General features: G+C 30.4%; 2 protein-coding genes and 1 long non-coding RNA gene across 3 annotated transcripts; 2 read left to right on the top strand and 1 right to left on the bottom strand.

The window, feature by feature from the left end:
• The first annotated feature begins 850 nt into the window (after positions 1 to 850).
• On the top strand, positions 851 to 2,023 carry LOC128286517 (uncharacterized). The gene is made up of 4 exons (XM_053023847.1): positions 851 to 1,056; positions 1,400 to 1,467; positions 1,556 to 1,678; positions 1,769 to 2,023. Exons 1-4 carry the CDS (start codon positions 1,005 to 1,007, stop codon positions 1,994 to 1,996), a joined length of 471 nt encoding a protein of 156 aa, XP_052879807.1. The 5' UTR covers positions 851 to 1,004; the 3' UTR covers positions 1,997 to 2,023.
• Positions 2,024 to 3,401: 1,378 nt separating this feature from the next.
• Positions 3,402 to 4,162, bottom strand: LOC108463705 (uncharacterized). Its single transcript, XR_001868132.2, has 2 exons — positions 3,808 to 4,162; positions 3,402 to 3,724 (listed from the first exon to the last, which is right to left on the bottom strand). It is a non-coding gene; the product is annotated as an uncharacterized LOC108463705 (long non-coding RNA).
• A 13,397-nt stretch (positions 4,163 to 17,559) lies between these two features.
• LOC108461583 (ADP-ribosylation factor-like protein 8a) lies at positions 17,560 to 21,435 on the top strand. The gene is made up of 6 exons (XM_017761468.2): positions 17,560 to 17,769; positions 19,592 to 19,673; positions 19,781 to 19,813; positions 19,937 to 20,058; positions 20,671 to 20,832; positions 20,973 to 21,435. Exons 1-6 carry the CDS (start codon positions 17,732 to 17,734, stop codon positions 21,088 to 21,090), a joined length of 555 nt encoding a protein of 184 aa, XP_017616957.1. The 5' UTR covers positions 17,560 to 17,731; the 3' UTR covers positions 21,091 to 21,435.
• The last annotated feature ends 2,609 nt before the right edge of the window (positions 21,436 to 24,044 follow it).

The following is a 24,044-nucleotide window of genomic DNA, read 5'->3' as shown; positions in this document are numbered from 1 at the left end:
GTGAGGATGAACATTCCATGTGGCTTGTTATAAATCCGAGTATTAATAACAATTGTACAATATTAAAAAGTTTCATTAACGTATATTACAAAAGATAGTCATCTTTCCCCCGGTTGAAGAACGTAATTATAATAGTAAATCAAATACATAATTTAGCCGGATGAAGTATGTATTAACAGATATACCCATACGTCCTCCGGGTTACGAATGTAAATTGTATAATGACTTACATGCAAAAATGTGCAAACGTTGAGGGCGAATTTTAGACGTTCTTGTCTAGGTGTTTGCTTGTTATAAAACCGAGTATTAAAAACAACTTTACAATATTACCAACTTTTATTGACTATATAATCCACGAGTTTGCCTTAAATATTAATGTCGACATCGTTCATGTGTTATTAAAATAAAACAGAACTAAACATTCCATATGGCTTGTTATAAATCCTAGTATTAATAACAACTGTACGATATTAAAAGTTTCATTGATGTATATTACAAAGGATAGTCATCCTTCCCCCGGTTGAAGAACGTAATTATAATAGTAAATCAAATGCATAATTTAGCCGGATAAAGTATGTATTAGCCGGATGAATTTAAAATTTAGTTGGATTGCCGCGTAAGATTACCGTTAGGGAGATAACAGAACTTAACGGAAAAGTGATCACTTCGTAACAAAATAATAACATAAGTGACTAAAACATAACATTTCAAATATAAGTGACTAAAATGTAACATGAGGCAAACAAAAGTAACTATTTTTATAGTTTACCCTATAATATATTACAAAATTAAAAAATAGGTCGGGACGAGCCTTAAATGTAAGTTTGAACCCAATTTATATTTTAATCAGTCATAATTTTTTTGTTTTGTCTAATCTCATTCAAACTTCTCAAATTTCGCACTGAGCTTTGGGATTGGACTGGTAACTTGGTGCTTGAACAGGTCCGCCGAGCACCCTGCCACTCGCCTTGAATCCGCTTCCCAGCGGCCTAGACTTAGCAAGCATGACCAATAGCCGCCGGATGAAAAAGAAGAGACACAAGACGCTAGCAGCAGGTGGACCAAGCAAGGCTAACTCTCTCTGTTTTAAACTATTCGCTTGCTTTTGTTTTACAGAAAAGAGTTAGTTCCATAGGGTTCCAATGTCCTGCGATACCCAAGATTTTATAATATGTATTCTTTAGTTGTATAAAGTCTTGATCAAAAGGGAATCACCAATTACCTATTTGAATCTTACTGCAAAATCATGATGCATGATTTCCATTATTGTTCATTTTCCTAGATTTGCTTACAAAGGGCTATACTGTATGTCTTGATCAAAGGGCAATCACCAAATTACCTGTTTGAATCATTACTGCAAAATCATGATGCATAACTTTTGTCATTGTTCATCTTCTAGATTTGCTTTCAAAGGGCTACTGCCACGATGAGTCACTCGACATCTCCACACAAAGTTGTAATGGAGTGGTGTGTTATGAAACTTTATATATGATCTAACATTTCAATCCCCATGTGTTTTTATTGAAACTATATTCAATACTAAAATTGTTCCCAGAACGGAACTTTGACGGCAAGGAGACATGGAAGACGACCGGCTGCAAACATTGGAGCAAGATATGATCATAACAATGCTGCAATTGCAGTAAACTTTTTTTACAGTAACTTTGTCGCTTCAACGGTAGCTATCTCGGCTAATTAAAGTAAGTTCTGACACAAAATCATCAATTCTAAGCATCTGGGTGTTTTTTTTTTCCTTTTGTAATGACAGATTTCAACAACAATTGACTTTGGGAGAGAGTATTTTCCATCTACAAATATCAATGCTTCACTGAGATTTCCCGAGTATGGTTCGAGCAAGGTAAGAGGCTCACATGATAGGGATCACTACCGAGTGACCGAATATTTCGGGCCATTTCGACATAATTTTGACACTGCAAAGTTGTTTTGGTTTTCAATTTCTGTTTCCGCTCAACCTCAAATTCCAGCAATCCTTTAGAAATGCTGCTTTATCCATCTCTGTAGGCCTAAACCAATCCCCTGACATATTGCTTTCAGCGGCTATTGCCACTTCTAGCATTGCATGTGGCACCGAGTCGAAGTATAAGACCGCTGCTCATTGTTTCACTCGGTATGGTGCAGGCATTTCCATCATTAACCCAAGTCACGATGCTTCAATAATACTGTATGTTTGCTGACATAACATTGCTAAGCTCTGCTTTGCTTTGATGCATAAATTTCAGGGCTGAGAGGGGTGACCTTCTGAGACTAGCATACACGCATCATTTTGGCCGGTTGAGGAAGATTTCCGCCTTCGCAGAGGTCACTAGAAGGTTGTCCAACAACAAGAGTTCCCTTGCTGTTGGAGTTTCATGCATTATGGATAATCTAACAACAGCAAAGACAACACTTAACGATCGAGGAAAGCTTCGACCCCTCCTTCTCCATAAAATTAAACCGAACTCGAGCTTGAACATTTCGGCCGAATTCAATATGAAAGCTTTAGACAAGATCCCAAGAATAGGATTGGCTCTTTGTAATCTAATCTGCAACAAAATTGTTATTACTAAGTTTAGATGTTACCAATCAAAATTTTCATATACCAATTTACTCCATTGCAGATGTTCACTGATCTCATTATTCGTTTAAGTTTAAAGGTTTACTTGATATATGAGAATGTTCTAACAAAAAATTCCATTACAAGATCATAATATTTCTTGGGACAATCTTGAAATGCCAGAGTTTTCATAGGGAATGTTGATTGAAGGGATCTTGTTTAAATCCTGCAGTCGAAGGGATTATCATTTTCGGAGAACCGGATTCAATGATTTCCACCCTATCAGACTGAGAGGGACTAAACAAGCTGATCAATGAGTGGAAAATCTAAGACTAGACAAACTTAGACCAGATAATAAAAGATGGTCTGGAAGTTTCAGTCTTTCATGGAGATTACTAGGTAAACTACCTAAGAAAGCAATCGTAATGAAATTTATTAGCCCATCGTTACGATAACACAAAGATATTATCTTTCATTTAGCGTGCAGACTCCGGCTCGAACAAAGTCCAATGGCGCTTCTCAATGCTTGAATAGGCAAAACCATAACCGCTGAGAAGTTTTGAGCACGAGAAGACTTGAACCCGGGACAAGGATGATAACACTTGAACTAGCTAGTTGTCTTCCATAGGAAACTAGACAACTTTTAGGCCAGCTAGTCTTTCATGGAGATTAGTTGGTAAACAAAAAGAAACCCAACATCATGGAACTGTCTTGTGCCTGGTAAAAACAAAAATGGAATGCAATCTTCAAACTCCAAGATCAAAAGATTCAGGACTATATAAGCCATGGCAATAGCATATAAGCATATGCAAGTACATTAACAAATGATAAATTCAACAAATTATGATAAAGAAAACAAAAGGCTCTCTCATATCTTCAATTACTTTTTGCAACAAAAAGATTTATTGCAATGTTAAGTGTAAGTTTTTCCCATCAAATTACAAGAAAACAAACGGAAACCACAATGTATTTGCAGTAATTGAAGCATTTTTTTTTTTTCATTTTCAACTTCTCATAGCTATGAAACAGGAGACGGCGGTGACAAAAAGCGCGAAAGTTAAAGAGCTGGCATCATCAAAAATGGCTGCAAATCGCAGTTCCTGCAAATCCCAAAGCGTGGAAACTATGAAACGTACACCATCAATAATCAGAAACAAGATAGCCATTCCCCTGCCCCAAAATATGAAAAACCAAATAAAAAACAAAAAACCAAGTACCAAATGCCTTCACTTTAAATCAAAGCATTGTTTCACCTTTTTCTTTTTTTGGTTTTTGGAGAATATGATTCTTGGTAGTTGTGTTTATAACTCTATATATTTTTGCCTTTAGAGATGAATGGACAATCATCATCAAGCTTTTACTACATGGATTTTTTTGGGGAGAGAAACTGTGGAGTGATAATTCAGTGTTGAAAATGCAGCCATGGGTTTTTGCCCGTTTTTTTTTTTTTTTTTTGTAATTTACATGCTGCTTCCAGGATGCTTCCTTTTTTTTAGTACACCGTACGTTAGTTCCGACACTAGTTGCAATAAAAATCCGTTATAATTTTGGATAAATTAATATTTAGTCCCTAAACTTGGTAACTTTTTTTTCTTGACCTCTGCAACATTTTTTATCTATATTAATCTTGGAATTTCACGGTTTTTCCTACCTTAATCTCTAAACTTAGATATCATTAAACTATAATAATTTTTCGTTTTGAGATTATGTTATGCCATCACTTTTTTTTAAATTTTTAAATTATATATATTGGGTAAACTATCAAAATAGTCACTTTTGTTTGTCTCAGGTTATATTTTAGTCACTTATGTTTGAAATATTACGCTTTAGTCACTTATGTTATCGTCTTGTAACATTTTAGTCATTGAGCGTTAATTGCATTTAACGGTGTAACGGTAAGCTGACGTGGCACGTTAAATAACCATTTAAAACAAAATTTTAGGTTAAATTATACAATTGGTCTCTATTTTTTTTATTTTATGTTCTTCAAACTTTCCTCTCTTTTTTTCCTTTTTTTTTTTCATTCTCTTCTCCTTCTCCATCTGTTTTCCTCCCTTCTCTATTTTTTAACATAGTTTTTCTATGTTTTTCATTTGTTAAAACTAGTCCCTATACTTTTATTTTTTTTTAACAATTTAATTTTTCTTTATTTTTCTTTTCTTCTTCCCCTTTATTTTTCTCTCTTATCATATTCTTTATTGCAGAAACATAATCTTGGCCCACCAAATAAACCAAGTCGTTGTTTCTTTCACATGATTCCTAAATTGAATTTTACTCAAAATCGAATATCAATCATTCTTAATCAAATCTCGATTTGGATATAACTTAAGTTTGAAACTAAAATTGGATCTGACTAATCAATATAAAAAAATTATATCATTAATCAAATCTAAACATAAATTGAATTCTTTATATTCAAAACAAAATTTTCCCGTTTCAAAACTTTTATAGAATTGTGTAGATTATTCCTTTCCTTTTCTTTTATTTTCTGCTGAAAAAATTAAGCAAATGATAAAATCAATCTAAACCTATTGGATATTCCAAAGCAAGCTTGATTGAAAGTCGAGCATTGACGAACTGAAGAGAGAAAGGGAGCAAGGAACCAAACCGGTTTGGGTAAAGTTGAGGGTAAGTTTCGCATGGTGGTCATTTTAGTCATTAAGAATGTAGAGTTCATTTGAAGAATCCATGAAACAACGTAGTTTCAAGAGGGTAAAAACGTTGTAGGTAAGATAGATAAGGTGGTCGTAGGGGTGGTTAGGAGGTTTAAAGGAATAGGCTCGGGAAACTTTGTTGAGGGTGGACTGTCATAAGTCACAATTGGTGATGTCTTCGAGTGAGGTGAGCTTGTGGACTAGGTCATTGAGAGATCCAAATTTGTTAGTTAAAGCGATTATGGACGATGGGGGTTTGTAATTGTAGGGTGAGAATATGTGAAGCAGGTTTTATTTTGGTTTTAGTTTTCGCCTTTTCTTTTTTCATAAACAAAAAAAAGTTTAAACAAATGGAAAACATGGAAAAATATGTTAAAAGGGATGAAGAATAGAGAAAAACAAAGGGAGAAGTAGGGAAGAAAGAAAAATAAAGAGAGAAAAAAAAGTTAAAAGAACATAAAAGAAAAAAATTAAATTACTCAAAACGAAAAAATATAGGGACCAATTGTGTAATTTAACCTAAAATTTTTATTTGAAATGACGACTTAACATGACACATCAGCTTACTATTACATCGTTAATGGCAATTAACGGCTCAATGACTAGAATGTTACAACACGTTAACGTAAGTGATTAAAATGTAACATTTCAAACATAAGTGACTAAAATGTAACCTGAGATAAAAAAATTACTATTTTAATATTTTACCCTATATATGTATTTGAACTTTTAGATGATGATGTGACACTATAAATCATTACATACCTTAACAAAAGTTTAGAAATTAAATTTAAAAATTGTTAAATTCTTAGATTAAATATTGCTTTATCCTTCAAAATTAAGTGCTCTGGGTATAAAAAGTATGCTCTGGGTATCCATACTTTTTCTAATTTGAATTTAGCTTTTTTTTATTCCATAAAATTAACTTTTTTTCAAGATTAGAAAATGTAAATTCAAGTATTAACATTGATAAAATTCTTATGTTAAATTTGGGTTAATTATGTCATTTTTACATGGTTAGTAAGTAGATATTATTTTATTTCAAAATATCACATAAGCGAATTTAACATAACAATTTTAATAGCATTAACAATTGGACCTAAATTTTATAATTTAAATGAAAAATATATAAACTTGGAGCATATTTTAATTATAATATATTAGATCATAGCCCACTCAAAAATAAAAATCAAAGCAAATAAGGCCTAATCTCAATGATAGGATTGAGGTTCTGGGAATTTTGGTTCTTGTGTTTGAGTCTACCTTCTGTAAATTATGTGTGGGTTTTAATTTAGATTTTATGTTATTTTAATTTATTTTAATTTAAGTCACACTGTATTTGAATCATAACTAGATTTATTATGGTTTAAGTTATTAGTCCAATTAGACTTTAAAATGGTTAATTCTATTAATAGTTATTTATATTTGTATTCTTTATATATGTAATTAACACTTTAAAAATAGAAGTAAAAATCATGTTTTGAAAAATATAAAAAAAATATGAGTAGGGTTTTTAAAAGTAAATGGAGATTTATATTTTAAATTTTAAAATCTTGAAATAAAATTTTGCATTTTTGAAATTAATTCCCAATTAAATAGTAAACCAACAAAGCAAAATTAGAATAAACCTAAAATCTCAAAATTCCTTTGCCATTAAATTAAAGCTTCAAAAATATCATATATAAATTTTATATCTAAAAATATTTTACATATAAAATTAATTTTCCTCAAAAGTTAGAGTTGTTTAATTTAGAATTTAATTTTGCAAATTAAATAACTCTAAAATTTGAAAATTATTTATAAAAATATTTAAAATTTTATATTAAATAATATTTATATTTTTTTATGAATTATAATAACAAGGTGAAGCCCAAACAATAAACATAACTCAAACCTAAACCACACTTGAAGCGGTGAATATCCTTGACCATCATACCATCACATGAAATTCAATATTTATACTGTTTTTAAGTTTTTCTTTTCAAAATTATATTTTTATTAATTTAATTACTCAGGCATCAAATTCAATCAATAAATTTATATAATAAATGTAAATGAATTCAACATAATATATTAAATTAATAAATACTTGTCCCATTTTCTAAAACCGCGAATATAAAAAAGAAATAAAAGAAAATCTTTTATTTGATTATTTGATTATTCAATTTGTACCCTAAAGATGCGTCTTTAGCTTTTAATCAAATTCACCCAAATTCTCGTAAATGGAGATTTAGCTCGATTAGTATAGTTATCATTGTCAATACAGGAGAATGTGAGTTCAAATACGTTGAAACGTATTATCTTCCTATTTATAGGTTGAGTAAGAGTTATGAATAATTCTAAACATGATATATGATTAGAACTTATAATAAAATTGTTAAAAAAAATTCACCCAAATTCTCAGCCATATTTCTTTTTAATTAATTGATTAAATTATTTATTTACGAATTTTGTCCATCATCCACTTTTAGTCAAACTCCACCCACCAAACCGGCCAAATGTTAAAAAGATGTAAAAGATGGAGGAGGAGAATAATTCAACTTTAAAATGTAAGCAAGGAATTTCATTTTATTTTCTTTTTAACTATGAGTAAATTAAATGATTATACATATTTAAAAATAAATTTAAATGAATTTCATTTATTGATAATATATAATAATTTGATTTATTAATGATACATAAAATTTTATGTTGTCAATACGTCAAATATTAAATTTTAATTAATAGATTTAATTTGTAAATTAGTAACTAAATTACGATATTTTTCTTTTCATTCGGTATGGTATCTAGACATTCTTTTGATCACAAGTGGTACCTAAATAATTTTTTTTCCCTAAGTTGATACCTATGATAGTTCAACCATTAGTCAAACCATTAAGTCTATTTAAAATCGATAACTAATTAAAATTTGTCATCGTCAAAAATAAGAAGAAAAATTTTATTTTCGCTTTATATATATTGTTGTAAATCCATGGGTAAATAGATATCCATAAAACTTTCAAACCTTGAAGAATTTATTCTTTTGTAACCCCTAAAGAATTTATAGGGTACCTTAATTCTTTTATTTATGTTTTTGTAACGTATGGTAATTGAGATTTTAAAAATCAAGGGCATGTATAAACTTTTTAGTATCCCAAGTGAACGTTGAATTATTCTTTCTTTTTCTACTCTTCTCTCTTATTATTTTAAAATTCTCTTAGTTTATAATACGTTATTAGTATGAATTTACTTAAGATTTTTGTTAGAATTAAATTTCATTTCTATTTTGATTCAAACTTAAATAATTTCAAATCTTACCAAACTTGAAGTTGCAAATCTTGATATATCAGGCAAAAATTATTTGCCATAGGCATTAGATGCCAAAATTCACCTAGATGCTAAAGGTCTAAAGAACACTATTTTAGCAAATGAGAGGCATCTAATCAAGATAAGGCAAAAGTAATGATTTTTATTTGGCATCATCTACATGAAAGATTAAAAGTAGAATATATAACTCTAAAAGACCCTTGTGAATTGTGGAATAATCTGACAAAACGATTTGACAATAATTAATGTAATACTCTTTAAAACTTGTTATGATTGGATGCACTTATGATTTTAATACTTTAATACTATAAGTGAATACAATTCAGAAATTTTCAAAATTACTTAATTAAAATAATGTGGAGAAAAAATAACTAACGAAAACTTGTTAAAGAAAATATTTCAACTTTTCATGCAACTAATGTGCTCTTGTAGCAGCAATATCCTGAAAAATGTTTTAAAAAGTATTCTAATTTGATCTCATGCCTTCTGATAGCTACGCAAAATAATGAGTTATTGATAAAAAAAGTCATTGAATCTGCCCCACTAGTTTTACTCCATTCCTTAATGTGAATATAGCAATACATAACAATTATGAAATTAGAAATTACAAAGGCCGTGGTTATTGCTGTGGTTGGGTACGTGGTCATACTAGTAACTAGTATCACGGTGGTCATAATGGTGGTACTTCTAACCACACACAAAAAAAAAACAGTGAAGGGAAATAAAAAGGTGGCCAAAATAACCCTTCAAAGATAATTGAAAAATTATGCTATCGATGAGATATGAAGGGACATTTGTAACAGCCTAATTTTCAGTGGTATCAGGAATAGAGATTTGAGATCACTAAATCCGACGGGTGAGTTAAAAATTTAATAAATTAATACCTATGAGTCGAATGCGAATATAAAAGCATTTTTGAATTAGTGAATTTGGTGATTTAAAAGAATTAATTAGGTAAATTGGGTCGAGAATGAGGTATCAAGACCTCAACTTCATAAATCGAGCCGTAAATATTTTTAGAAATATTTATGGAGTGTTGGTGAGGTAGTATTAAAATTTAGTCAGAAAATTTTTACGTTTGGGTGGTTAATTAAATAAAAAGGACTAAATTAAAAAGGGTGTAAAAGTTGCCAGAAGGATTAAATAGCTCAATTGTCAAATGGGAAGGACCTAAAGTGAAAATAGTCCTAAAGGAGATATTTTGGGCGGCAATAGCTGAGAAAAATCAGGAAATGGATGAAATAAGGGCAAAATTGGAAAATTGCCAAAATTGACTAAATAAAAATGGGACTAAATTGGAATATCTAGAATTCTCTTCATTTATCTTCATATTCATCAGCTGAAAAACATCCATGGAGGAGGGTTCAAGCTGGTTTTCATACTCTAGCTGCTTTCTCCTTGAAATTTTTATGTTTTTGTGACTTTTACAACTAGGTCCACTTGTTGAATTCATTAGTTTTTTATTCTATGAAAGAAATTGAAAGTTGTTATGAACATGTGCTGGAAGTATATGATGATTTGGCATGGAATTAGAGCTTTAAATTATTTATATGCTGATTTTATTGAAAGAATTGAATAGAAAGTGAATGTTTGGGACCTAATTGTAAAAGAGTTTGAAGTTAAAGTTTCATATGGAAATTCTGAATTTCAATAGTTATGAAATAACTTATAATGTCTAGAAAAATTGTTAATTGAGAAAATTATCTTAAGTGAGGGGTTAATTGAGCAAGGACTGAATTGTATGAATTGTGAAATTTGGGGCAAAATGGAAATAAACATTTTGCACTAAAACTGTTTTAGACAGCAGCAGTAGTCTAACTTTGAAAAATCACTAAAAATTATATAAATCGAATTAGAGGATGAATAAAATATTAAATTAAAGCTTATTGAGTCTAGTTTCTTATAAAAGAAATTATGTAAGCAATGGAATTGTAAATCATCAGATACAATAACTTTTGTGAGACAAGATCAGAATGATTTCGAGTTCCCCTATTCTAAATTTGGAAAATCATAAAAAATTGTATAAAAATAATTAGAGGCTTAAATTTATATGTTTAGAATCATGAATGAGTCTATTTTCAATAGAAATAAACGAGGACATCATTCGAATCCTGTATGAGAAGATAATTAATTTTTAGTGAAGAAGGGTCGGAACTGTTAGACAGCAGAACAGGGGAGACTTCAATGAATAAACTGTATTAATTGGCCCAACCAAAAATTATGAAATTTTTATGGTAAGAAGGTATATGAGTCTAGTTTCATAGAAAATTAGCGGATCTTAATTTGGAGTTCTGTAGCTCAAGATAAAAATAATTTAGTGACTATGACACAGATAGATAGCTTGAATATTCACATAAGTAAATAATGAAAATTGGATAATGTTACTTACAAGTGTGTTGTTTATACTAAGGATGTGGATGGAGAGGAGGAGGAGGAAAAATATACATATATATGAATGACTCGTGTATAAATTGATCACATGCCCGGTTATAATCGATGAGTGTTGGATTAGATATGATATAATGTTTTATTTGGAATATTTATTATGAAATTATGATTATCGTTATAATACAAAAATTGAACTTGTGAGTTTATATGGCTAAATTTTAGTGATTATTTGTTAATTTTATAAATTTTATGATGAGTTATTTCATATGTATTGATGATAAAATTGTGAATAATGTAAAAGCATGAAAATTGAATAAATGATCAAATTGAGCATTTCATTCAAGGACAAGATGAATTGAAGGAAAAGACCATGGTTGGACCATGAAAACAAGTGATAAGTGATAGCTTGGCTACACTTATCCGATCAAGGACAAATGAAAGTGATAAGTAATAACTTGGCTACACTTATCTGATTAAGGACAAGTGAAAGTGATAAGTGATAGCTTCGCTACACTTATCCGATCAATGGCAAATGACAACTGAAAAGTGGTAGCCTGCTACCGATCGGTGAAAAGTGGTAGCTCGGCCACCGATCGATGAAAATGGTAGCACCAGCTACGATCGATGAAAATGGTAGCACCACTACCGATCGATGAATAGTGGTAGCTTTGGCTACAAGTGACAAGTGACAAGTGACAAGTGATTTACAGATAAGACCATATCTGGGATATGGCATCGGTGTGATATATGCTACTGTATAAGACCATATCTAGGATATGACATCAGTGAGATATGTGATTACGTGTAAGACCATAGCTGGGCTATGGCATCATTATGTAAAGATGTGTAAGACCATAGTTGAACTATAGCATCGAAAAAAACGAAGTACTCAATTCCGTAAGATGTTCACTAATTTGAAGAAGTTTGGTAAGTATTACATGGAATTATGTGACATAAGGAAATACGAGTTGATGAGACATGAGCATAAAACTTGGTTGATGGATGAATTCATTTGTGATTATATATTTCTACGCCTTGAGTGTATTATCCGTATGAATTGGTACTCCAAATGAGTTAATGAGAAAACTTCTAGTATGAAATAATCTGAGTTCGAAATGAAATATCATGAAAACGTACTTGAAATACATTGGTATGTATTGTATATGCTATTTGAATTCATAAATGTGTAAAGCAAATGTATGTGGAAATATAAGATGATGATATTTGTACATGGAATTTATTGATGAATACGTACATCAAAATTTATATGATAAATTTTAGTGAACATTGAAATTGGGCTCAATAAGTGATTTGGCAATTTAAATCGTAATTGGTAGGAAGAGTTAATGAATTGCATATTTATGAATTGTTACACGATTTGTCTGAAATACGAGGAAGTGATGGTAATTGATACATGGAAATATGAAACTATGATATATATAAAACATGGAATATGTTTGATAAATGTGTTCATTCATAATTATAGAATTATGTACCTCATGTGTGCTATTTGCATAAAGATGATATTTCAAATACTTTAGTGAATAAAGCTTAAATATGAAATAGTATGAAATCGAAACAAATTGTTATGAAAATGTATTTAAACTATCTGTAAGTGTTTCGTGCTTCTCGGTAATGCCTCGTACTCTATTCCGGCGACAGATACGGGTAGGGGGTGTTACAACATTAGTCACACATACGCCTGAGCATCTAGTGAAACTTTATCAAGCATTACATTTAAAGGAAGAGAAATAATATTGAGACAAATTTTATACCCCAAAATGATGAAATAAAAGCTAATTTTTTTGCAAAAGATGAAGATTTTTACTATGACGCTAAAGCCAACCATGCTTGCAAAGATTATGGTTTTTATGGCCTAAATGATATAACTCATTTGAATGTGGCAGGTTTCTTTGAGAATTATGATACAACATAGGGATATGCTATTTTGCATACAATAGTATTTGTGTGCATCAAGTCAACAAATTATAGTAATTATTCCCCTTTACAATTGGCTTTTGGTCAAGAGCCAAATATTATCCATATTAGAATTTTTTGATGTGCGGTATATGTTTCAATTACTCTACCACAACGCATAAATATGGGCCCCCAAAGAAGGTTGAGAATATATGTTGGTTATGAATATCCTTTTATAATTAAGTATCTTGAACAATAAACTAGAGATTTATTTATTGCTCGATTTGTTGATTGTCATTTTAATGAAACAACATTCTCAACATCAAAGAGAGAGAAAAAATTGGTAAAAGAAATTACATGGAATGAGTTATCATTATCTCAATTAGATCCCCATATAAGTCAATGTGAACATGCAGTTAAGTAAGTTGTCCACATCAGCTTTGGGACATGATTAACTTAGCTTTCCTCAAGACCCAATTATATGCCCTAAGTCCAAACATATTAAAGCCCAATTGAATGTATCGATCCAAGAGTTTGTGACGAGAGGCCTTTAAGGAAGTGTTTTTGAGGGCTTAAACATTGAAGACTCCATTTTGAGACAAACTTGGCTCATGAACATAAGCCTAGAAGTTGGACCTAATTCGAAGATATTTTTAAGCTTGAAAGAGTTAAAGTCTTAAAGTGAGCAGCCCAAATCCTCACACCTTTGAAGATTAACTCATTTGAAGCTCGTTTAGATCACTTGAAAACTTAATTATTTTATTTTTGGCTTAATTTTTCAATTGCCCAACTAAAAAGTTTATTTTTAAGCCAAAGTTACTTTATTTTCTTGTAGATTTGGTTCATGCACAATTCCCATAAAGCTGGTCAAATTCACTTAATCTTTTCTTTCCTTCTTTAAGTTTCTTAAGAAGAAAATGTTATCTTTCTTAGTTGCCCACCTTTTTAGGCTAGCTTTCAAAGGATTTGTTTTTCCTTAGTCGCCCACATTTTTAGACTAGTTTTTAGGGATTTGTTTCTCTTTTTTTTTTGGGGGAACTACCCAAATAGTGACTTTTGTTTATCTCAAGTTACATTTTAATCACTTATATTTGAAGTGTTATTTTTTAGTCACTTATGTTAACGTGTTGTAACGTTTTAGTCACTGAGTTGTTAATTGTCGTTAATGGTGTAACGGTAAGCTGACGTGGCAAGTTAAATCATCATTTCAAACAAAAATTTTAGGTTAAATTATAAAATTGGTCCCCATATTTTTTCATTTTGAATAATTTAATATTTTTCTTTTATGTTCTTTTAACTTTTTTTTCTTTAGTTTCCATTCACTTCTACTTCTCTTTTTATTTTCCTCCCTTCTCTATCTCTTTTAACGTAGTTTTTCTATATTTTTCATTTTGTTAAACTTTTTTATGTTTATGAAAAAAGAACAGGCAAAAGCTAAAACTAAAGTAATACGTGCTTCACATATTCTCACCCCACAATTACTAACCCTCATTGTCTATCATCACTTTAATGAACCAATTTGGATCTCTCAATAACCACCTTATTTATCTTACCTACAACATTCTCACCCTATCAAAACTACGTTGTTTCACAAATTCTTCAAACGAGCTCTACACTCTCACTGACTAAAACAACCACTATACGAAACTTACCCTCAATTTTACCCAAACCAGTTTGGTACCATGCTCTCTTTCTCTCTTCGGTTCATCTATGCTCAGCTTCCAATCAAGTTTGCTTGGGAATATCCAAGAAGGTTTAGATCAATTTTATTATTTGCTTAAATTTATTCGTCAGAAAATAAAAGAAAAGGAAATGAATAATCTACATGATTCTGTAAAAGTTTAGAAATAGAAAAAAAATTGTTTTGAATATAAAGAATTCAATTTATGTGTAGATTTGATTAAGAATATGAATTTTTATACTGATTAGTTAGATCTATCTTTGGTTTCAAAATTAGGTTATATTCAAATCGAGATTTGATTAAGAATGATTGATATTCGATCTTGAGTGAAATATTGATATTCGATTTTGAGTGAAATTCAATTTAGGAATCATATGAAATAAACAAGGACTTAGTTTTTTGGTGAGCAATGATTATGTTTTTGTAATGAAGAATATGAGAAGAGAGAAAAATAAAGGGAAGAAAAAAGGAAAATAAAGAAATAAAAAGAAAAAAATTAAATTGTTAAAAAAATAAAAGTATAGGGAGTAGTTTTAACAAAAGGAAAATATAAAAAAAACTACGTTAAAATAAATGGAGAATGGAGGAAAACAAAGGGAGAATGAGAAGAGAATGAAAAACAAAGAAAAAAAAAAGTAAGTTCAAAGAACATAAAAAGAAGAAAAATTAAATTGCTCAAAACAAAAAGAAATATAAGGACCAACTGTATAATTTAACCTAAAATTTTCATTTCAAATGATGATTTAACTTGTGACAATTAACACTCAATGACTAAAATGTTACAACACGATAACGTAAGCGACTAAAACGTAACATTTCAAACATAAATGACTAAGATGTAACCTGAGACAAACAAAAATAATTATTTTGATAGTTTACATTTTTTTTTCTAGCTCCATTTTTATATAAAAGGGGGTAGTCACTGGCCATAAAGGTCACCCAACTTTGATATGAATAAAAATGAGTAGCTCCATTCTTCTCACTTGCAAGAAATATTTTCTTATTTGTTTTAGAAAAGTTTTCAACTTAATCTTCTTCAAGATTGTTCGTGGGAGTTCTTCATCCTTCGATTTACCAAGTTATCTAACTTGGAGGGGTGATTAAAATCATTAGTAGAATTTACTGAAGCTTATTGTTCAAGGAATTCCATTGGATATTCGTTTCGATTTTGAATTTAATTTCTTTGATCCATGATATGAAATGAGTCAATAAAGTATTTCATAAATGAAATTCAAATAAAACAAGGGATAAATGTCTAAAATGTGACTACACTAAGACAATATCTTATTAAATAAAAAAAAGACTTTTTTTTTCTCTTTGAACACTAAAGAGGGACGGAAATAAAAACAAGCAAATACAGAAAACAAAGGGGGTTCCTTGTCCCTCATTGTCCGTTTATCACGCCATCATCATTTTTATCATTCTTCCATTTTCTTTTCAAATTATGTTTTATTTTCATTCTTTCTAATAATTTATTTTTATTATTTTCAAATTTGGTTCTAAACATTTCAAGTTGCCCTCTATCATTAAACATTGTAATATATATTAAATATAATATAAAATAATTATAATTATAATTAATTATAATCATAACCATTTTATTAATAATGTTTCTATTAAATTTTGAATATAAAATTAAGTTCATAAAAATTATTAATATAATAATTATAATTATTTTGTTAATTTTATTTTCATTATCAATATAATAGTTATTATCACTAAATTAGATTTTAATCCATATTAAATTTCACTTATTAATTTTTATTAATTATCACTTAATTAGTGTTACAATATTTAACACTATAAATATATGCATTAGTAGGACATTTTCATTCAAAATAACATCTAAAGAATTAATGAAAAAAATCATATTTAATACTATTGGTCCTTCTCATCATTACTTTTAAAAAGTTATTTTATTCCCTTAATTATTTTTAAAATTAATAGAATTTTATTATAAATTTATCGATTCTCATTTAATCAGTAAATATATTTTTAAAAAAATTATAAAAAATATATATACGATTTAATAAATATGTAAAATCACATACAACTACACCCGTCAATGGAGCTCGAAAAGTAAAAGGGTTTAGATAAAAATATAGGCCTAAAAATGGGCTTAGAAAAAAAAGCCCATTTAAAAAATGGGCTAGGCCTTAAGTAAGGCTTTTTTGCTCCGACCCAGCTCAAATATGTAAAAAAAAAAAAACCAATTGTTCCTTCTTGCTATTTTTTTACTATTTTGTTACTATTTCACTATTATGTTGCTACTATTTTGTTGTTATTATTTGGATATTGTATAACTATTGTTTTATTGTTAATTTTATTACTATTTTAGAGGCATTTACTATTAAGTTAAATCTATCTTAGTGTTATTTAAGTATACATATTTTTTAATTTATTTTCAATTTATTGAGAAATATTAATTTTAATATTTTATTATTTTTGATATATTATATATATTAAAATTATATAAAAAATTTAATATGGGTGGGTTGAACCGAATTTTAGTATTTTTATCCAGACTGTATTTTGACAAAATTTTACTCGTTTTTCGGGCCAAACTCAGGCTTAGCAAACAAGCCCTAAAATTTTAATTGGGCCCGACGTATAGGCCTAACAAACAGACCTTAACTTTTGACTAGGTCCGACCTTACGTATGGACACCCCTGCGTACAACATAAGTGACATAGAACTTGGCGCAAAATGATTCACTAGTAATTTTTAAAAAAGCTAACTTAAAATAAAAAATAAAAAATAAAAAATACACTTTATCTTAAATTCAAGCATTGGACTATGGACTTGTAAGCGACAACCTGGAGATTGCAACTAAAGAGCTGGACCGTATAGCCCTCATCTGACAAATAAAAAAAGCACAAGTGTAGCCCAGAACGACGCCGTTCTACCACTTCCCAAAAGTACTTTTGTTTTCATCTAATAACTCATCACCCACTCCGCATCTAATCGTGTAAACGACTCACCACTTATATGTCGCCAAGTGTAAAATACAAGGTTCAGTATTGGCTTAAATTCCCACTCTGCTTTTCTGGCGCGTGAAGACCAGAAGGGAACATTCTTTGTAATCATTTCATGGTTCAATTTTTATTTTCTTTTTATTGATTTAAACAGAGAGGGAATTCAATTCAATCGTTGAAAAAAAAAATTAGAGATCCTTTTCAGCTAAAAAATTCAAACCCTAATTTCTTGAAAATTTTCTCTTACGGAAAAAAAATGGGATTATGGGAAGCTTTCCTCAATTGGCTTCGAAGGTAAGTTGTTTTGTTTGGTTACTGAGAAAACAAAGGAATTAAATAGAAAGTTTGAAATTTTAATATCTGTGTTCATTTTAAAGTTGTAATCTAAGCGAGGGTAATGTTTAAAAAAGAAAGATTCTTTATTCAATTCATCTTTCCTGGAAAATCTTTTTCTTGTTTATTATTGACATTTGAAAGTTGGATTGAGTATATAAACGTATGGAATCAATCTATTGTGACTGGGGTTTTTTTTTTAATTCCCTTTTAATGTTGTTTTTTTTCTGGATGCTAAAAATATGCAATTTTTTGTTTCTCTATATGTAAAAGTTATCAATGTAATAAATAATAATTGCCCTTTTAAGAAAAATTATAAATTACTATAATGATGACTAGATTTTAAGCGATTTTTATGGTGCTAATTGGATGATGGGTAGTTAAGTTGATTACACACATGGTTGCCCTTTGATGCTTTCATGGTTTGTTGACCATTCTATTGAAGTGCTTGATGTTGGTAACTTTTAAAAGATAAGAGGGGACTGGCCAAGGAAGCGTTGGCTGTAATGGCAAAAGGCCTTGGGACCTTGAGCGCTCAGGTCCGAGTCCCAACTATTCAAATCATTTGTTGGCAAGTTAGTTTGAGTTGAGTTAATTATTCAATTCAGGGATTGTAATGATTAGCTTTGACAATAACCATTAGCATCGTTGTAAGTAGTAACTTAAAAAAAAAGATAGAGAAGATTGGAGAGGAATTTCTTTTTTCATATCTATTCTCAAGGGGCTTGTTTTTTATACTTCAATTATGTGTACGTGGCTTTGTAGAGGTATTTAAGCAAACAATGTTGATTGTCGCTTGAGGTCCAGCTTGTTCAGTTTTGCAGTTAAGAGTAATAGGATTATCTTGCTGAAGTACTTGAGAATTGAGATAAGGATGGCTTGTTATTCTGGGATAATCTAGATGGTGATGAATGGACCATAATGTTATGGTAGCAATGGTGTTCATGAGGGAAGTGCTGACTGCTGATGTGGACAATGCTCAGTTAGGAATTAGACTGGAGAGGATGTTTATCTCATCTATGCTCAAGTCGCTTTTTTTTTTTTAATGTTTGAATTTCTAGTACTTGGCTTTGTGGAGGTATTTAAGCAAACAACATAGATTGTTGCTTGAAGTCCTGTTTCTTCTATATTGCAGTTAAGAAAATCATAGTTGCAACTGGTGGCAGCAGCTATAGTTAGAGGCCATTGAGAGTAATAGGGCTATCTCGATGAAATACTTGAAGATAGGATCGCTTGTTATACTGGGATCATCTAGATGATTGACCAATTTACCATAGTGTAATGGTAGCTACGGTGTTTGTGATGGAAATGCTGTTGTGGTCGACGCTAAATTAAGAGAATTAGACAAGTTACTTTACAGGGTTCTTGTGGATCAGTTCTCGATTAAGGACTAACAGGTTTTGTAGCATATATCTTTCCTAATGGTGTATTGAACTACAATAGCATCATTCGGTGCCCTCCTACTCTTTCTTTTCTTCTCAAGCCAAATTGGCCAGCTGCCGAAGAGCAGTATCTGTTATCTATTACTCAAACAAGAAGGAATTATATAACCTATGGTAACAAAGGAAGGTTTTGGTTATTGGCTCATAAAACCCAAAACTTATCTTGTTTCCTTTGGCCATTTTATTCTTTGCATGCATTATATGTAATACTTGGGGAATGCCATACAATTTTCAAAGAGCTCCCAATGCATGTTTGTGATTGACCATTTTCCGGCATATTAATCTGATATATATTTGTATCTTCTTACATAGTGATTCTTATTATCTTTCTCCTCTTGTAGTCTGTTCTTCAAGCAAGAAATGGAATTATCCTTAATAGGCCTCCAGAATGCTGGAAAAACATCCCTAGTTAATGTCATTGCCGTAAGTGAATATTTATTTGAGTTATAACATTGTTTTGTTTGTTATTGTTTTTCTCTTTTTAGCTTGGTTCTGACTGCTAGACTTATTCTTCTGTATCTTTTTTCAAGACTGGTGGATATAGTGAAGATATGATACCAACGGTAAGTCATATGGAAAAAAATCAGATTCAAACACTGATTCTTGAAAATTTGGCATGCAACATGTTTTTTCTGGTTCGGTATTGGGGTTGTTCCCTGAAATTTCCATATCTCTTCTGTTTGCAGGTAGGATTTAATATGAGGAAGGTAACTAAAGGAAATGTCACGATAAAGTTGTGGGATCTTGGTGGTCAACCAAGGTTTCGGAGCATGTGGGAGAGATACTGCCGTGCTGTTTCAGCTATTGTGTATGTTGTTCATGCCTTGAAGCTTTTATATGTCTCTGTATGATATATATTACCTTGCAACATGTTACATTGTTTGATATTACCTTGCAACATGTTACATTGTTTGATGTTACCATGTTCATTTAAGACATTCCTTTCTCTGTCTTGTTTCGAGTGTTGAACTAAGTTGGTTTTCTTATATACCTCCTCATTTTTCTCCATACTGCCACCATCTGAATTTTCGGTCATTTAAGTTCCTTTCACGTACCTTGAACACAGTTAAAAAAATCGGGAAAGGATCTATGTAATTCTTATTGACAAGTACGTTATGCATTCCCTGAACAGTTGTGAATATGATTTGATCTTTATTTTCCACAAATTTTACAGTTAGCAACCCTGGCAGCACCCCATCTTACCTGTTTCCTTGTCTTAATTACCAAAAGAGAAATTTTAAAATAGCTTTTTTATTTTTATGACCTGCAAATCACTCATGTAAGAAGGATATATTGATACATGCTCTCTGCCTAGGCGAACATGCATGTGTTATTGCCCTCTTTGTGTAGGTAACTTTTTACTAGTATATTGTTGTCCAGATTGATGATCAACTAGTTCTTCGATTTTCACAATTTGCAGTTATGTTGTGGATGCTGCCGATAACGATAACCTATCTGTCTCGAGAAGAGAACTCCATGACCTGTTAAGTAAATCCTCACTGAATGGTATTCCCGTGCTGGTACTCGGAAACAAGATTGACAAACCAGAAGCCTTATCTAAAGAGGATTTGACAGAGCAAATGTAAGTGGAAGCTATCGGATAAGAAAGCTCTGAAACCATTTCTTCTTTCTCCATATTTCTCAAAAGAAAAACCAGATTTATGTTGTTAATTGTTGCATTGCATGATAATATTCATTCATGGTGCCGGCATATATATGCAGGGGGCTCAAATCCATTACTGACAGAGAAGTGTGTTGCTATATGATTTCATGCAAGAATTCCACCAACATTGATGCAGTCATTGATTGGCTTGTGAAGCATTCAAAATCAAAGAATTGAAGTCTCAAAGTTGCTGTAACATTGTTTTTTTGTTTTTTCAGTTTGTGATTATAATCAGTTAGAGTTTGCTTCTTCTTGTTCTCTTGGTCCAAGGTGGTCAAATATGGCTTTGCTGTTGGGTCTGTCTTTGTGTCTAACAGGGTTTTGTCTATGTCTGACACCATTGTCTTGATTTTTAAACTTAGCTGGTATCATAAGGTATTTATATAATATATTTGTTTGGTGGATGAGTGGGGCATAAAATTTGTTTTGATCCTCTATATGTACATATATTGGGTTGTAAACATGGTTAATGTGTTGTGGTTTTGAATCAAATAAAAGGCTATTGATACATTTTTAGTTCCACTCTTATGGATCTCATGTTTATGCAAAAAAAGGGTTAAATTCTATATGAAGTTCATATAGTATGCATCTTTTTGCAGATTTAATCCTACTTTTCAAAATATGTATTTTCAGTCTTGAAAAAGGGTTAAATATGTATATATATTGATACAACTACTTATAATTTTTTCTAATTTTTAAATAAGAGGATAAATGCGATTTAGTGCATTTGATATTACGCCTTCTTATATTAGTAATAATATTGATATCAACTAAATTAAAACTCAGTCAGTGATGTAGTATATTTTTAAAATATATGGCCCCATGACATATATTTTGATGCTTTTATAGGATTGGATGATATTTGTCCAAATGTATAAAAGATGTTGAAATTAGGTTTTGGTTTAGTTAATTTTATTAATTACTTTTAAAATACTATGTTGACATCATCCAACAAATTGAGTATTACAGTATATACCTTAAAACTAGTAAATTACACAAAATGTCACCTTAAAATAGCGCCGTTCTTATTTTGGTCACTTTAATTATTTTTTGTTAATTTAGTCACTTTAATTAAGATAATTGATCGAATTAGTCTTTGCCATTAAAAAAATCCACTAATCCACTAATGTATTGCTAACATGATTTTTTTTTTTATACTTTCGACTAAAGTTAAGAGTATCTCTATAATTAGTTCAAAATACTTTTTTTAGATTTATTTGCAACATGAAAATTAAATGATAAAATTATCAACATTTATGTCCTGTTTAAGAAGGTAATCTCAATATCATTTCTTCCAAGACAGCAAAGTGCGGAGCTTCCTTGAATCATTGATTGTTGGAAGGTTAAAAAGAAGATTCATATCATTGTTTCTACTTCAAATAGTTTCTGGTTTTCAAAACCATCTGTAAAAAGCCCAATATGCATGGTAGTGGATGTAAAAATAGCAATTTTTAGCCAAAATCCAATCTTCAAAACAATGTAGCTGAGCCATCCAAAATTGGCAAACTCCATGGTCGACCAAACATAACATTATTAAGGCTTAAAAACTTTTAATAATTACAACTAGATGGTACTAGAACTATTCATCGCTCTAGTCTTAAAGGTTGGGCAAAAATATTAGGCCCATTTAAAATATGGCTCGGGCTCGATCTTGAACATTCAAGGTCCGAGCCCGGCTCGACCTATTTTAAGTTTATAATACTTTATATTATGTTATTTTTATATATTATATAATTTATAACAAATTAAAAAATAAACCTATACTAAACATATAATACTACTCTAATATAAACATTAAAATAATGTTAAGATCACTATGAAATAAAAAATATATAAAATTATTAAATATTAAAATAAAATAAAATAAATATTTTAAAAAATAAAAAATAATAATATGGACATGCCTAAAATGAGTTTGGGTTAGTCTTTTATAAATATGAGCGAGTTTAAGTAAAATTTTAAGGCCAGATTTCGTACCTGGCCAGACTTAGGCAAATATAAAATATGTTAACATTATGGTTATACCTAACCCATGAGCACCTCTAGATGGTTCAATAACAAGTCAAATCATCTAACTGATGCCAACCTTTCCAAATCATCATCTTTCAGCTTAACCTGGTTGACCTCAGTGGGGAAGCCAAGGGGGCTGGCAGGGCCCTGGCCTCCCCAAAATGAAAAAATTTTCATTTGTGTCTTTTATAATTTATCAAATTTTAAATTAGTAATGGTAAAATTATATTTTGGCCCCCTAAAAATAATAAAAAATTGATTAAAACTTTTAAAAATTATAAAGATATAGACTATTAAAATGGTGAAATTGTATTTTTACTATCGTAAAAATATACAATTTAATTTCGGCCCTCCAAAAAAAAAATTTCTGGCACTGCTACTGGTTGGCCGTACTGTTTGTTTTTATCTACAATAAACAACAATAAAGAGTTTTTTTAAACTAAAAATCAATCACCCTAAATTTGCAATATATACTTCCTATTTCGAACTATTCATTGGTTTCTTCAAAATCCTCGTATCCATGTTTGTTCATGCATCTAATCAATTTTTTTTCTTTTGGTTTTGCGTTGTGATGTTTGTTTGCTAAGAAAATGAGAAGTAATTCAAGCAAGGGGCAAGTGAGTTACTCATGTTGACTGGTTCAGGCCATGGGGTTTGACCATGAACTCAGAGACTCAACAAAAAGCCATATAAAAGGAACCTGAAGCATAATTTCTAGTTTATTTTCCTTCAGGAATCTGATTATAATCGTGGTAGTCAGCGGCGATAGGGTGGCCGTTGGTGTTATGCCGGTAGGTGGGAGGATTCTCTTTTTTTAAAAAGGATTCAAATGTTGATGATGCTAATATTGAAATTTTCACATTGCAAATAAATAAATAAAAGTTTTTGACTAATTATAAAGAAATCCTTAACTTTAGTGAAAAGTAAAAAAATTTCCATGCCAACAATCTGTTAGTGAATTAACGGAAATTTTAACGGAGCGACCAATTAGAACAATTATCTTAACCAAAGTGACTAAATTGACAAAATAAAATTAAGTAACTAAAATAAGAGTAATTATTTTAGGGAGACCTACGGTGTAATTTACCCCATACTTTGGGTGAATAACCATAACATAACCC

Source organism: Gossypium arboreum, chromosome 13 (genome assembly GCF_025698485.1).
Source record: "Gossypium arboreum isolate Shixiya-1 chromosome 13, ASM2569848v2, whole genome shotgun sequence".
NCBI classification, from domain to species: domain Eukaryota; kingdom Viridiplantae; phylum Streptophyta; class Magnoliopsida; order Malvales; family Malvaceae; genus Gossypium; species Gossypium arboreum.
The sequence above is the reverse complement of the archived record's forward strand: the minus strand, read 5'-3'. Positions and strand labels throughout refer to the sequence as shown.

What these genes read in the sequence shown, in the direction of transcription:
- LOC128286517 (XM_053023847.1), top strand. Translation starts at nt 1,005, where the DNA reads ATGACCAATAGCCGCCGGATGAAAAAGAAGAGACACAAGACGCTAGCA. An exon ending in ACACAAGACGCTAGCAGCAG is followed by an intron (nt 1,057 to 1,399) that starts GTGGACCAAGCA and finishes TTCATCTTCTAG; the next exon opens with ATTTGCTTTCAAAGGGCTAC. An exon ending in GTAACTTTGTCGCTTCAACG is followed by an intron (nt 1,679 to 1,768) that starts GTAGCTATCTCG and finishes TTGTAATGACAG; the next exon opens with ATTTCAACAACAATTGACTT.
- LOC108461583 (XM_017761468.2), top strand. Translation starts at nt 17,732, where the DNA reads ATGGGATTATGGGAAGCTTTCCTCAATTGGCTTCGAAG. An exon ending in TTCCTCAATTGGCTTCGAAG is followed by an intron (nt 17,770 to 19,591) that starts GTAAGTTGTTTT and finishes CTCCTCTTGTAG; the next exon opens with TCTGTTCTTCAAGCAAGAAA. An exon ending in GAGGATTTGACAGAGCAAAT is followed by an intron (nt 20,833 to 20,972) that starts GTAAGTGGAAGC and finishes ATATATATGCAG; the next exon opens with GGGGCTCAAATCCATTACTG.